Source organism: Zosterops lateralis (assembly GCF_965231275.1).
Source record: "Zosterops lateralis genome assembly, chromosome: 13".
Classification (NCBI taxonomy): Eukaryota; Metazoa; Chordata; class Aves; order Passeriformes; family Zosteropidae; genus Zosterops; species Zosterops lateralis.
The window spans coordinates 14,194,054-14,208,979 of record NC_139773.1 but is presented as its reverse complement, the minus strand read 5'-3'; the positions used below and the strand labels follow the sequence as shown (position 1 = coordinate 14,208,979).

Sequence of the window (14,926 nt, the reverse complement as noted above, 5' to 3'; positions counted from 1 at the left end):
TCAAATATGGGATTTTTCTGCTTACTGAGACTCCAGCCTTATGCAGAATGTCAACTAGCCTGGAGGAAGAACGACTCAAAAGCACCTCCAAGGCTTTCAGTGCAAATCTCTGACCTTTATCTAAAACCTCACTTTGTAGAAAATGCTTTCTGATGGTGTTTGCTGATGCACATTTTCCTACAGGCCAAACACACAGCAGGGACTCAGGGAAGATTGACTCCATAGCTCAGCACTCTGCAGTTGGACCTGAGCATTGCAAAATTCACAGTTGGCAGCTCCAACCTGAGTCCAGCCCTTACTGACACACACCTGAGACCAGCCCTTACTTGTCCCCACCTGAGACCAGCCCTTACCTGTTCCCACCTGAGACCAGTCCTTAAAAATCCCAGACTGCTTCTGCCTCTGATTACCCCAGTGCAACCCCAGCCCAGACAGGTCTTATGGGACCCAGCTGAACCCAGGCTGAGGGAAAATTCTGGTTTAGCCCCCTAATGATGGAAATACCTTTATGGTTTCTTTATTACATTTCTTTATCTCTCACTTAATATTACCTTTAGCATGTTGCAGTGGATGTGCTAAGAGGACCAATCACAGATTTACCCAACAACTTTTCAGCACTTAAATTTCATAACAACAAGCCAGGGCTGAGTCCAATCAAAACCCTTCAGCAGGCCTAGGACAGGAGGGATCACTGCATTTTATGCTCTACATAAAGAAATTCTTGCATAAGCCCCATAGTCTGTCAGCCAGCCTCCACTGCTTGTGCCATGAGCTCTTTTCCTATACAGTTGCTGCTGTCTGTATCACTGCTCTGAAAGCATGGCCTGGACAGTTAGATATATACAAAGAGCTGCAAATAAAAAGAAAGAGCTCACATCCTTAGAAATACATCCAGGAAGGGAGCATACTGTGCTCAAATGGTGTGCCAAGCCCCAAAATAAGTGCTTTTTTGGGAATGCATTCTTGCTACAAAGCAGAGTTTAGCTTTTTGGTCTTGCACAACATTTGAAGATATCTCATACTTCCTCCTACCAGAAAATTTTTCAGGGCAAAGATTTTCCCACGTCCTGTGTTTGGAAGTCCACGGTGTGAAAGGATTGTGATAGAAGGGAGTCTTAATTGAGTTGGGATTGTTTGAGAGAGGAAGGATGAACAAGTAGCAAGCATCAAAGAAAACCACGGTGTCAGGGTACAAAGTTACCCAGTAGAGCCCTTGTGAAAGGGCTCAAAATGTACATTAAACACAAACAGTACAAGAGCCATTCTTTTTCTTCCAGCCTTTTAATGTGACAGAGAGAACAAAAACAAAGTCCATTGGAACAGCTGCAATTTCCAGTGACGACCAGACACAGATCAAATAAAAAAAATAAAAGAAGGTTTCAAATGAAGAAAAGGAACCAAGGGACTGGAATTGGCTATTTCACAACAGAGTTGACAGAACATCTAAATGAAACTTTCCATTAAAGCACAACACCAGGTGTTATTTACAGTGGGACTTGCAGTGTGTGTACATTTATACAGCACTAGCATCACATACAGCAAAGAAATTAATTTCATTTCCTTCACAGTTCCCAGGCTTGATTCTTCCTAAAAGCAGTATTTGCTAATATAAGGGTGAGAAGCTAAGGGAGAAACTTAATGCAAAATAAAATGCATTGGGCTCAAATCTACAGAAACCTAAAAATATCCTCTCAGGTTTTGTGACTCCTTTGGAAAGTCAAAGGACATAAGCAGGGAATATAAAAGGACCTAGGGCCTCCTTAAGAGCATCAGAGTATACTCTGCTGATGGAGGTCTCAAAGCAGGACCTGGAAGGGACCTGGACATTTGCAGAAAGCTCAGCTCCATGCAGTCCTGCTCTGTGCCCTTGTGTGAACCCAGCTTTGGGGCTCAGGAGCATCCCTCAGTGCCTCTCCAGTATCACTGAAGGACATCAGGATGCCTGAGCACTTCCCAGTGTGCAGAGCCTCTGGCACTGGATATGGGTTTTCCATGATTGACCCTCTTCATAGTCTGAAAGATCCACACATCACCACTTGTAAGTCCCAGAGCATTTCAAGGAATTTCGAAGAGTGATGTTGATATGGGCAAGGAGGGGATCACCCCACCCAGCACAAGCTGCAGCCACCATCACTAGGATGTAGCAGAGCCAAAGGCAGTAACAGGAGCTGTTCTGCACAACTGGATTAAATACATCACAATGCCACAACCTGTTAAATCAACAGGGAATACAAGGAGGCAGAACTCTTATTGTAATACCACTGGTCTTTAATAATAATATCAACAGTGCTTGGTGTTCCTATAAAAGCCTGAGTCTGCATGCTCAGAAATTCAGCCATGGACTCGTTCCACTACAGTGCTGTAGAGCTGAAGACACAAAGCTGCAGCAGGCCAGTTTGGGTCCCCTAGACTCACCTTTCCCATGCCACAGTGTCCCTGGCTAAGTGGCTGTCCTGCTGTGCCACACGTGCACGACGAGATCCAGCTGTCCTCTAGAAGAGGTCTTTGGGATTTAAGGCAAGTCCCCTGCCTTGGTCCTCTGTGTCCCTGTTGCAGTAAAGTTCATGGATCCGTGGAAATAGTGCTGTGCAGAGAGCATCAGGGGACCTGTGGTCAGCAGGTTTCTCCATGGATGGTCCAGTGTATCCAAGACAGAGACTGTCCACTGTGAGAGACGTGGGCAGGGGAACTGAGGGAGGAGATGTGCTGGCCCTTGAACAGCAGAAATTAAGCTGAGCCATCAGAAGAGGTGCCTGAGGAGAAATCTTCCCTTGCTTGACGCTCAAGGATCTGTGACTGAGGCTAAGCCTAGCAGGTAGCCAAGGTTTGAAACTGAGCCCAAAACAAACCCCAGCCCATGCAGAGGGGTCTGCACCCAGCAGCTGTTTTGCTCTGGAGAGCAGCTGAATTACACCATGGCAAGGACAGCAAACAAACACATTGGGAATATTGACTCAGCCTGTCCCTATGAATTGGGTGGGAGATGTCAGCCCAGGTGTCCCAAAGGAAATGCCTGAGCTGGAGCTGTTCCCCTGGATCTCTCTGTCCCTGAAGAAGCAGGACTATCCAGGGCAAGTCATTGCCTCTGCCTTTCAGCTGAGAATTATGGGAATCCATTCAGTCAAATGCTGGCTGTCCCAGCTGGGTGATGGGAATTCTCCTTAGCTTTTCCTTTCTTCCTTCTCTGCTCATTGCTGTCCTTTATCCCAGGCTCTCAGCTGTGATATGTGTTTGCTCTCTCCTTTTAGGTCACAAACTCCCTGGTCAAGCCAGGGGTAAGAGCCTTGTCCCAACACCCCAACAGGTGCAATATCCCTTAGCCCTCAAGTGACTGACCTACGGATTTTAGGGGTGCAAAGAATTTCCAGGTGACATTGACAAGGAGATCCTATTACTCTTTACCTTGTCCCAGCTGGTCTGTGAGGTGAGGTTTAGCAGCCTGTGAAAGAGCTGTTCTGTAAGGAAGAATGGATAATATTTCCTAATATTACCTTGCCATTTCTATCTCCTCAAGATTTCAGTTTCTTCCTTCTCTGAAAGTTAACAGGGAAGTTTTGCAAAATAAATGATGTCATTAATGTCACTGCAAAATGTCAGTGGAGAACACAAATAGTCAGGTTTGCTGTGAGCATTGGGTGATGTGTAAATAGGAATGTTATGCAAAAGAAATATTTATACAAATAGGTTCTGGCTCCTCAGAGCAGCACAAGCAAATAGTACAGAAAATGAAACAAAATTTCACCCCCCTGCCCAGTTGCAATGTGGTAATTGGCAAGCACAGCCCAACAAAATGGACGAAACCTAAAGGTCATGGTGATCTTTTGTGTTAAAATACATATTTAAACTGTTTCTTATCATGCAAAAGGACCAGATGTTCTTAGAGAAAAATCCCACATTCTGGGCTGTGGTTCTGAACAGAAGCTGTGAACTGCTGCCAAAGGACATAATTACATTCACTCCTACCTTAGAGAAGGAACCTTACTGTTCTGAAGACAACTAAATAAAATAAATAATATTTTAAAAAAGCCTTAAGCTACCCATAAAATGAAGGAATGAATCATAATAAGCTCGGTTATTACAGCAGCTTGTGACTTTATCCATTTCATAAACCTCAGAATAAAGGTCAAAAATCTCAAACAGCCCATTGTAGCCCAGCGGATCCATGGGTGTTTATCCCTGATTGACACAATGATAAAAGTGATGCTCATTAGAGGCTTTTGCCTCATTGGCAAGGAATTGCTGCTTGTGATCCAACTCTGCTGTGAGTCCTTCAGCTGCCCCTGCAGCAGCACCGTGCTGACTCCCACAGCTGCAGTCTGGGCTGGCCCTGGTGGCAGCCAGCCTAAGTGCAAAGGACTGTGCCTGTGCAGCCAAAGGCAGGGCTGTGAAACATCACTCCTGCAGGATTTCAGCCTAGCCTTCCTTGGTTTTCTTAAAAAAAAAAAAAAATCACCAAAAAAGCAAAACCAAACAAAAACCAACGAAGATCCAACAAAAGGTAAATGAGAAGATCATCAGCAAAAGTACAAAAGAACTTTTTACGTCATGAAATATCCTGGTTTGACAAATTAGCTGCACTATGTGGTGGTTTCAGATCAATTCTGGTCTATTGCTGAGCTTTGTTGAAAGGATATAATTAGTGTTATCTCATCCATTGCAAGCACTGGTGTGTTACTGAACAGGATGCTTTTCATTCTGGTTTCCCAAAACAGACCCCAAAATACACAACTCACTTCGCCTCTAGGTGCAGCAGGACTTAACTGCTGTGATAAAAAGGGCACACAAATTCCAGAAATGTTCTCCACAGGATATCAAACTAAACTGTGCCACTTAATGGGGAATTTAATGTTCTGTACAGTGAAAGCTTGCTGTGTGCATTCCCTGTGTAACAAGTTAAATGGCTTTAAGTAACTGTGCTTACAGTGTTTCAATGAGACCCAGGTATATTAGAAAATCAAGCATCATATTCTTCAAATAATATGGCTAAAATGCTGGTAAATTCACAGTTACCATACTGTAGGTATTAGGCAAAAATCCCCTATTTACACTGGATATTATGTACACATTTGGTTTGTGAAATGCTCCAATATCATATCAATTTCTCCTCTGTGAAAGTTGTAGGAAAAAAACCCTCTTAATCATTATAGAAATATATATTCCCAGCCACTAATACATTTAATATTTGGTATCTGAATATAAAGAATGAAGTGCCACTAAGTTGGTCATGACTCCTGATAATCTTGAATTACTGGGATTTGTTTTTTAGTGTCACTCTTAAAATCCTCCTAAGGGTGCAGAAATTAAAAATCTGAACTTTTAAATAGCTAATCACTTCAATGGGTGTATGTACGTTTGCAAGTAGATGTAAATACATATATATATATAATTATTTAGATATTTCTCTTCCACAGCAAGAAGGTGCCTAGTGATTTGCTGTGCCCAAGACAATGAAGACAGGAAAGGGCTTTGAAGCTCTGAGTCTTCTGAGAGCTGAGCACCCACCCTCACATCCTTGAGAAGTCAGGATTCTCACTCTTCCAGGTGGGTGGGAAGTGATAATCTCAAAATCAAGAGACCTCTGCAACTCTCACCCCTACTGCTGGAGCTCACCTACAGCAGGCTGGTTACCTGCCTCCCCCTGGATGCTCTGGGTGTCTGAGCACAGCTGATGTGGGTGGGCAAGGGGTGCTGGACAGAGGCAGCAGGGTCGGGGTCTGTCCTCCCGTGTCACTCCCACACGTGGGCACGGAGCCTCTGTCTGCATCTGGCGTCCTTGCAGGGGGATGGACAGGGGCAGAAGGGGCTCCCAGAGTAGGCAGGGTGGAGCCCAAGCTCTGCAAGGGGTGTGTGGGGGCTGCATGCACCAGTCAGGGCTATAATAAGGTCAGAAATGATGGGTTTGTTTATATCCCTGCGGGTTCTTCGTTCCCTCTGCCGTCTGAGGTATCGACAGAACAGCGTAGAATGAACGTTTTGGGTTTTCCAGACATGGCTCTTTTTTGTTCTTCTTCTACATCTGCCCCCCCCACAAGCCCCCTGGCCTCTGCTGCTCACATCAGGACCTGTTCTCGAGTCTCTGGCAGGCGCAAAGCCAGCAGGCCACCTCCAACCAGGGCAGAGGAGGCCAGGAGGATGGGAACCACCTTGGTTATCCCTACGAAGGAGGAGAAGATGGAGTTCCCGAGGATGGCACCAAACTTGCAAAGCCCATTGAGGATGCCAAAGGCTGTTCCCCTATCAGGAGGAAAAGCAGAAAGCAATGGTTAGGAAGGAGTTTCTAGCATGACCACAGAAGGTTTGGATGTGTAATCTTGTGAAGGCTTTTATGTTGCCCAGGCTAAGCTTCTAGCAAATAAAACTGGGCAGAATAAATAAGTAGATAAATAGATGCAACTGTTTTGCATGTCTCTGTGAATGAGGAAAATGTCTGTGTGCACTCATTTCTCCTCTTCATCTCACCTTCTCCCTAGCCCTAGAGTGGCCCACTCTGTCAGCCTTTGCCCTTTCCAAAAACAGCACGACAAAATCTGCTCTAGATCTCCCTTCCAAGGGCTGCCTGGAGTGGGTTGTCACCAGAGGAGCAACCACAGCTCTCCTCTAAATCCTGTTTCACCCAGCAGCTAAAAGTACACTACTTTAGGTCTCTTCCAACCTAATTCCAACCTTCATTCTGTGATTCTGTGACTCTGTGACTATATGATTCAATGTACAGTTCTTCTTCATTTCTGGCTTCCCCTAACTAACAAACTGAAAAAGCAAAAAGGAGCTTATAAGAATGTTGTAAGGAAAGATTTAATCTGCAGGACATTGTCCCAAAGTCTCCTGTTCTTCTCCATGTCCCAAATCACTGTGCACATGGTTTTCTCCAGGTTTTGGAGCGGAAGGCTGCCCCACTGATGAGCCATGATGAGAGGCTTGGGGATGCAGTGTAAAAGGCCAGACCTCCATGCACATCCATGGAAATGACAGAGAACATCTTTCATTTGGTGCCCTCGCCCATGGCATGGGGTTTAGAACTAGCAAATCTTTAAAGTCTCTTCCAATGCAAGCCACTCTGTGATGTCATGATTCTATGATTCTTTGATTTATCAGCCCATAGTTTCCATATGTCCACCTGATCCCTGTGTTCAATCTGCCACACATGCAGAATTAGGCTTGCAAATATCTGTTCCGACCCAGAACTACACATCCCTGAAGGACCGGTGAAAGTAAAATAAATAAAAATATACAGCTCCCCCACCTATCGCCCTGAATTTTCTTGCCTTTGAGTTTTCGAACCTTTGCAGCAGCATTCTCACACTGCTTCATGTAAACTATAGGTATTTTTAGAACTTATCTATGTGTTTACATATTTCTTCTCTAGGAGGAGGAATGTGATTGATGGTCATGTCCACCAATGATGTTCAGAAGGTGGTGACCCTTTTGGCCAATCTTTGGCCTTCTGTTCAAAGTGTATATAAGTAGATGGAGTCAGAAATTAAATTAGAACTTTTGCTGCTTGACCTGCTGGTGCCTGTGTATCTTTTGTGTGTCCGAAATAGCGACACCCACCTACATGTCCCTAGGGCAGCTTTTTCCATTGGGAACCAGGAGGACTAGGTAGAGAGTAAAGGGGACTAAAAGGAGAAGTGTAGTGAGCACCTTTTGTCCGTAGGGTAGAGCTCCACGGTGATGACGTCCAGGGCGTTCCAGGCAGCGATGCTGGCCCCGCAGAACAGGCACTGCCACCCGATCATCGCCGACTCGCTGTTCCCGAAGAACAGGAAGAAGCAGCACACGGCTGAGATCAGCATCGACCCTCCTGCAAGGGGAGAACCAACAGAAAAACGCTGGCACCACCTTCCCCCATCCACAGCTGAGCAAAGACATTTGTTAAAGATGGCTTTCAAGTGATGGCATTTCCTCCCAATAAGAATTAAATCTGTGAGAATCCAAAAACACCTTAGTGCTGCCGTTCTCTGGAAACCAGCCTGGAAATATTCTCAATGTCCACCTGATCTTGCTGACAGTCCTGCTCCACAAAGACTGTGAAGATAGGCTTTTCCAGGCAAGCTTCCAGCATCTCAGACTTCCAGATGGACCCAGGAAGAGCAGAGGCAAGTAAACACGAAAAGTCAGTAAGGAGGAGGCATCATTGTGAAGGTTTTTCAACTTGGGTTTCAAGTGATAAGCTTGTGCATTTCATACCATATTGAAGTCACTTGACACATTTCTAGTCCCAATTAGGATAATTTACAGTCACTTGTATGAAGCACTTGAGGTCTCTTTTAATTATAAGAACATCATTAGATTTCATGGCACATTTGCACAGGAGCCATAATTTTATGAACATCACCGAGGGAGAATGTGAGAGCATTCATGCTCAGTTAGGCACAGTTCAGATTCAGAAATATTAATAGCTACAATCACTGCTTTCTACCCCATTAGGAATTTTCACCTGAAAGATGAAATTTGTGAAAAATCAAACTATTTTTCCAGCAGAATGTTCTGTTAGCATTGAAATATCTCCATTTATTCCCAGAAAAACAAACAATTTTCTTTGTTGTTTGGTGTTTTTGGAGTCAATTTAGCACCATCCAAAATGTTTTGGATGCTGAAGTGTAACTAAAATGCTTCAATTTGGACATTATATTGCATCTTGCCACTGCAGTGGCCTGCCTATGAAAAGCTGCTGTGCAGGACTCTATATCCACTTCTCCTCCATGGTACAAGGCCAAACTACATCCCCACAGTGTGGTGTGAACATCCTCCCTGCTGAAAAAGCCCAGCCCAGCAGTGGTCATCATGAAGGCACCAAGAGATCTGCTGTTTTGTACAAGAGAAGGTTTGGCAGGACGTGATAAAAATGAACTGAAGCCCCAGTGAGGCACGTAACACAAAGGAGAAATTCAGTTTTGCTGTTAAGCTGACCAGAAATAATATGTTCGACAGAGCGATGCAGGTGGGACGCCAGGAGGCTCTTTCTATTGGAAATTCCAGAGTGAAATGTTTCAGCATGTCGTTACTAATTTTTGTCCTGTTCCCTTCGTTTTTCCAGGAGAAATAAGCATTTAGGGCTCCAGCTGTCATCTCAATTCCAGATGAAAATGCTGAAATGCTGACATGTTTGCAGGATGGACAATCTGATTCTCATTCAGCTTCCTCTCATTTATTTCCCACAGACCCTCTAGTTTGTTTGGGTCTTTTCCAAATTCACCACATGAATGCTCATTTTCCCTCAGTGTACATTCCTGAGACATCACTCATCTTGCTCTACTTTAACCTGTCTGAAGGTGAGGTTGAGCTAAACCTTCCCTCTGTTCTCAGAGGAGAGAGAGGAGCTCAAGAGAGTGATTCATCCCTTACCCCTGAGCCACATCCCTGATTTTATTACCTTCTTCTGGCTATTCCCCAGGGCATGAGTCCTACAGTACCTGGAGAGCAAGGTCTGATCCCTGGAGGCTGCAACACCAGCAATTCCCAAAACATTCACAAAGCTGATAAGGTGATAACTTGATAACTTTTTCCCATGATGCTAAAGGGTGGCTCCTTTCTTGGCTGTGACATGGTCAGTTAATTTACCATATGGTCTCTGAAGCTGCTTGTGCAATCATTCGAAAATCAGATAAAAGCCAAAAGAGGGAACTCCTGGGCTGTCAAGCTGCCACATCAAATAATCTTTGTGAATATACATTGCTACAAGCAAAATGTTAATTTTTTTATACAGAGGCTTTGGACTTCAGCAGCAACTCAACAGGACCAAGAGGTCATTTTTTAGCTCTGACCCTGATTTGCTGAACACTGGAAAAACATGCAGGATTTGACAAAAGGCAAAATTAAGAAAAAGAACAAGTTACACAGAGAAAAGCAGGGTGAGGAGGTGAGGAGTAGGTCACTTGCTCACTGCCCTGGAGTAGATCACCTGCCTCACTCTCTAGTCTTTATCCTTCTGCTCCTTTTGTTTTGGGGATGACTCATTCCCACCAGAGCTCTTCACACTGAGCAGGGCTCTTTGCAGGGCTGTGCTCCCACCATGTCCTGCCCCATCATCCCCACTCACCAATCATCTTTATCCTCCCAATTTTGTCCATGAGCAATGCAGAGATGATGTTGCCTGGCAGCACGGACAGGCTGCCCAGGAAGCTGACCAGGTAGATCAGAAAATCATTGTCCTCCTCAAAGTCGATGTGGCAGCCTTCCTTTTCCATCATAAATGTGGTGTTGATGAGCCTGCAGTTGATGAATTTGTGTTCGTAGAGATCTGTGAGGGAAAGAGGCAAAGGCTTGACCCTGCGTGGCTGAACTCCCTTCATACAACAGCAAGGACCAAACCAAAGACCCAGGAGCAGTTTATTATCCAATGGAAATGGTCAGGAAGTATTTATTTCAGTGGAAATTTATTAGAGTGGCAAACTCCAGCTGGGTCCTTGGCTGCTGGTAGGTGCAAGCTCATAAACTCCTTTTATTTGTGCAGTCACCTGAACCAGTATCCTCATGCCACAAGGACAGGGCAATTCAGGCTTTGGTTTTCATAGCATTATCATTTGTCCTTTATTAGAGTAGAAATTAAGAGCTTTTTTTGGTATAAATTGGTGACTCTTTTACTGCTGATGATCTTCAACTGCCAGTGGCTTGAAATTATATTTTAAGCCAGTTTTACTGAGTAGAACTGTAAAGTGCTGAGAATTTTGCCATTACTTTAACCTGTCAGGGCCTGAGCATGGAATTTTGCATTTCCCATGTAGCACCCAGAGACACCAGAAGCCATGGGATTAAAATCACTGATGGGGCAGCTTGAGGTCTCCTTCCAAATGCATCACACTCTTTTCCTCCAGCATCACTCTCATTACCCAGCACACACTCAAACCCACAGACCCCTACCATCCTTTCTCCCAGAAAGCAGATAAAACAGTTCTGATAAAATAGTTCTAATAAAATAGTTTTCTGATAAAATAGTTCCTAGTTACAGAGATGACACTGCAGCAGGAATCCCATTACCAGTATTATAAAAGACAGTAGAGATGATGGTGCAGTTTTCAAAGAAGGTCTCACTGGATCTCACATCTTCAAAGTAGCAATCCTCAAATAATGAATCCTCAAATCTCACTTCCTTGAATTTCATGCCAATAAATCTGTGGGGCAGGAAACAGAACTTCACTCTGTGCTTTAAGATATTTTCTACGCTGTATAATGTGCAGTGGCTGTTAAAAGAGACAGAGCTCTAATTCCAATTTCTAGTGTCATTTACAGAAAAGGTGTTGCTTGAATGTATAACTCCTTCCAGGTCTTTCTGTGTTTTATTAGGAAAGAAGGGTCTGAAAAGGTGGTTTTTTTAAAGAGACATGGATCTTTTAAGGTTTGGGCAGTTTTTCTGTTCCTCAATATAACCACACCTGAGAAAATGTGCTTCTAAAGCTGAGGGGACCCAAATCCTCTCCTGTTCAGTCCTAGTCTGCCTGAAGACAGAATTTCACTCAGTGCAGGGCATTTCCTTCATGAGCTGACCTTGCTGCCTTCCTTAGTCTCCTCCTTCCTCCATCATAAATAAAACCAGACATTATCAGGAGCCTATTGAGCCATTTGGTGAAAGGCTTCTGACAGTTGTTTAAACTCAAAGTGATTTTTAAAGTGAAAATGCAGTAGGGATTCTGGAGAGAGTGGGGAGATTATCTCAGTCCTGCTTGTAACCATCTCTGTCCGAGGTTTATTACTTATCATGTAATGAAAACAGATTTCACTAAAAATAATAAACTGTGTCAAGTGATTGATTTCTCCTCTGATGGGAAGCGTGACACGTCTGACCTGGCTGCCTGAAAGATGACACAATATTGATTTACCTGTGAGATTTTGCAGGAACACTGAGAAGATGTATTAGGTAATGCACAGGCATGTTTAGAAGATGTAAGGAGCTATTAAGAACAAGCATTATTGCTGTAGTTAAAGACTGTCACCAGATGAAAAAAAAAACCCTTCTGACATATACTCTGCAGCTTAATTGAATTGAGCACTTTTAACACAGCGTAACGTGATGGTTGTTTACACCTTTAAATGAGCACTGCAGGGCTTCTTGACTGAGCCTACTAACAGGAATTATTAATGCACAAAATACCACAAGAAGATTATTCAAGTGTTTTGCTCCATGTAGAGGGTCTCAGAGGTTGCAGCAAAACTTAAGCTGTTCTGCATTTGCCCAGTGATGTATTTGCCTGTGATGTATTTACTCCTAAAGGCTGTTAAAAGCCCTTTTTCTCCCCCTGCAGTTTGCTTTCTTAACACCAAGCTTTAGAAGAGTCAGATAGCCATGGCCTGGTGATCCATGGAGTTTTAGCTCACAGCCAAGGGCTGCAAGGAAAACACAGCTGTAAACCATACTGAGATAACTTCTGGGCATTACTGCAATTTAGCTCCATGAGGTTTTGAGTATTGGAAATGGAGAGGGCCAAGGCAGGAGAATAGTGATTTACATCAGTTTTATGTCTTCATCCAGCAAAGCGCTGAGTATCCTTAATTCTCAATGAAGTTAGTGAAAATTCAGCACCTCCTCTAGGCATAAGAAAAATGTCTCCAATCCCCAAATCTGACCACTTTCTTTTGGGGAACAGGAATTGTGGGGCATCATCAAGTTCAGCTCCTTGCTGAGGAAAGGTGTATGGAAGGACATGAGGACATATGTTGGGGTCCCCCACCAATGTGTATCAAATATATAACATGGAAACAGAGACAAATAGTTTCTGAGGGGATTGGAACAGCCTGGCTGGGCAATGAGATGTGGTTTCAGCTGTGAAGATTAAAACAATGAGTGTGGTGTGTAACATTGACTATCCAGTGGGACCTTCCCACATGGGGAGGAGCTCCCACCATCCAGGCAGCAGGTTAGGTCTGCCTGGGGCAATGAGACCACAGAAATTACATAGTGATAATTTTCCTTTTTATTGGGATTTTGAAAAGTAATAATGGAACGACTAGGATTTACATTGCTGTGGAACATAGAGTGATTGGGGTCCAGGTTGGACACAGAAGCAAAAACAACAAGTCCAGCCCAAATAGGAGGAAAAAAAGGAAGGAAAACGATCATGTTCTGCTGGAGCAAATTCACTGACTTCAAAACACTACAAGAGTAGGTGACACACTCATCCATGGGAGATGTGACTTCACTGGGAGAAGAACCCCAGTGTGGCTGTGGCCCAGCTTGCACTAATGGGCTGCAGGATGGAGACTGGGGTCATTCATATAAAGGACTTTGAGAAGAAATAGCTTTTTATTTTGGAAATACAGCAGCAATTTTATTACCAGTGGCTGCCCAAGCCCAGTAGATGTCAGTGTGGGCTAAGGAAAAAGAAGTAATTTCTGCATCCAGGGCTGCCAGGTGGGTGTTCACTGCCCTGATCCCAACACAGGGTGGGATCTTGTGGGATCCTGTGAGATCCTTCCTGCTGGAAGCAGAACTCCTCACAGACATCCCCTGGGCTCTGCAGAAGTCAGTGACAGAGGCAAAGCAGGTGGAAAAACAGGATTAAAATGATATTTTGTCTGTCAAAAAATACCTCTGAGACTTGAGAGATTTAGATTGAGTGTCCAAAAAAAAAACAACTGAGAGGTTCAAATTGATGGAGAATGGAAAAGAAAGAAAGAGCTTTCTACAAATTTATTTCAGTTTGAATACATCAGAGCAAATTCTGTTCACTTACTTGTCATTCTTGTATTCCCCATTTCTATGGATCTGGTTTTCCAAGGTGAAATTAAAGGTGAAATGGGACACTTCTTCCTCATCAAAGATCTTCACTCGGGATTCATACGCCTCATCTTGGAAATAGCGGATCATGTCAGGGAACCAGACAATAAGGCCATAGTAACTGCAGCAGGATTGGGAGACACATCAGGGATACAAGATTCTTCCAAAGATCCACTTCACAGCTTGTAAACTTGTTAAACTCCATATGTGAATGCACGTCTGACACAAACTCTTGCTCAGTTCTGACATAGGACTGAGCAAAGTGTTTCTGCACTCTAAGCACTCTGCTGATCACAGAACCATGTTGGTCCCTTCCCTTTCACTTAAAGCAGGACAATTCAGTTCCCCTTGGCTGGGGAATAAAGACATATGCTAAGTTTGCTACCCATAGCAGAATAGAAACAAATTATTTCTGTAAGTGTGCAGTTCAAGTGAGAATTAGACAAAATTTACCTGTAGTTTAGATTCAGACTTCCTGAGTGGTTTTGATCTAGACTAAGGAACATCTGAAAATCTGGTAGGGTTGTGTCTTTTGTGTGTGTGTGTGGACAAGATCAAATGGAAGATCTAAATGTGAGAAAGTCAATTTATTACTGTGCTACCAACCACTTCTCAAGTGCGGTTTGTTCAGAACACCTTGTACTTCATATAAAGCAATCAGATTGATCAATATTTGTAGGAGATCAAGGCTTAGTTCACAAAGACTCTTTAAAATAAGACCAGGATTAATTTTGTAATAGTTTATTTACATGTGTAAATAACTGTTCAGACTCTGAATAGTGCTTTAGTTTCCTGAAAAATACAAAGAAGTACCTTCCTTACCTTAAGGCCATTGTAAACCAAACCACAGCCAGCATCAGTGTGTTCATCCTGTACTGAGCTGTTAAACAATATAGCACGTTGTCCCAGACCTACAAATCCACAAGAAGGAATTAGCTGCCAGGACTGCCCAGCAGACTCTTGACAGCTTAATTTCTGAGTGCATCATAAACCTAATGTCAGAAAAATGGGTTCATTAGGGGAAGGTCAGATGCGTGGCTTACATTCAGTGTTTTTTCATAATTATATTTGTCGAGTAAATGGCTTACAAAAAAATCACTTATTCAGCTCAGTGCCAGAGTACTTGATCTGAGCCCTCTGTAATGAGCTGGAGTGCATGATTAGGGCTGGGTGTGAGGCAGTGTCTCTCTCAGGTTATATCAGCAAATGTGGATA

The 14,926-nt window shown here is 43.6% G+C and overlaps 1 protein-coding gene across 1 annotated transcript in view; it reads right to left on the bottom strand.

The window, feature by feature from the left end:
- Positions 1-1,282: 1,282 nt before the first annotated feature.
- Positions 1,283-14,926, bottom strand: part of SV2B (synaptic vesicle glycoprotein 2B) — a 58,428-nt gene continuing 44,784 nt past the window's right edge. The window contains exons 8-13 of the mRNA XM_083871057.1: positions 14,534-14,622; positions 13,668-13,832; positions 10,978-11,111; positions 10,040-10,240; positions 7,642-7,801; positions 1,283-6,234 (exon numbers count right to left, since the gene is read on the bottom strand). Coding sequence (XP_083727183.1) covers positions 6,051-6,234; positions 7,642-7,801; positions 10,040-10,240; positions 10,978-11,111; positions 13,668-13,832; positions 14,534-14,622 — 933 coding nt within the window. The 3' untranslated portion in view covers positions 1,283-6,050. The remainder of the gene's footprint in view (positions 6,235-7,641; positions 7,802-10,039; positions 10,241-10,977; positions 11,112-13,667; positions 13,833-14,533; positions 14,623-14,926) is intronic.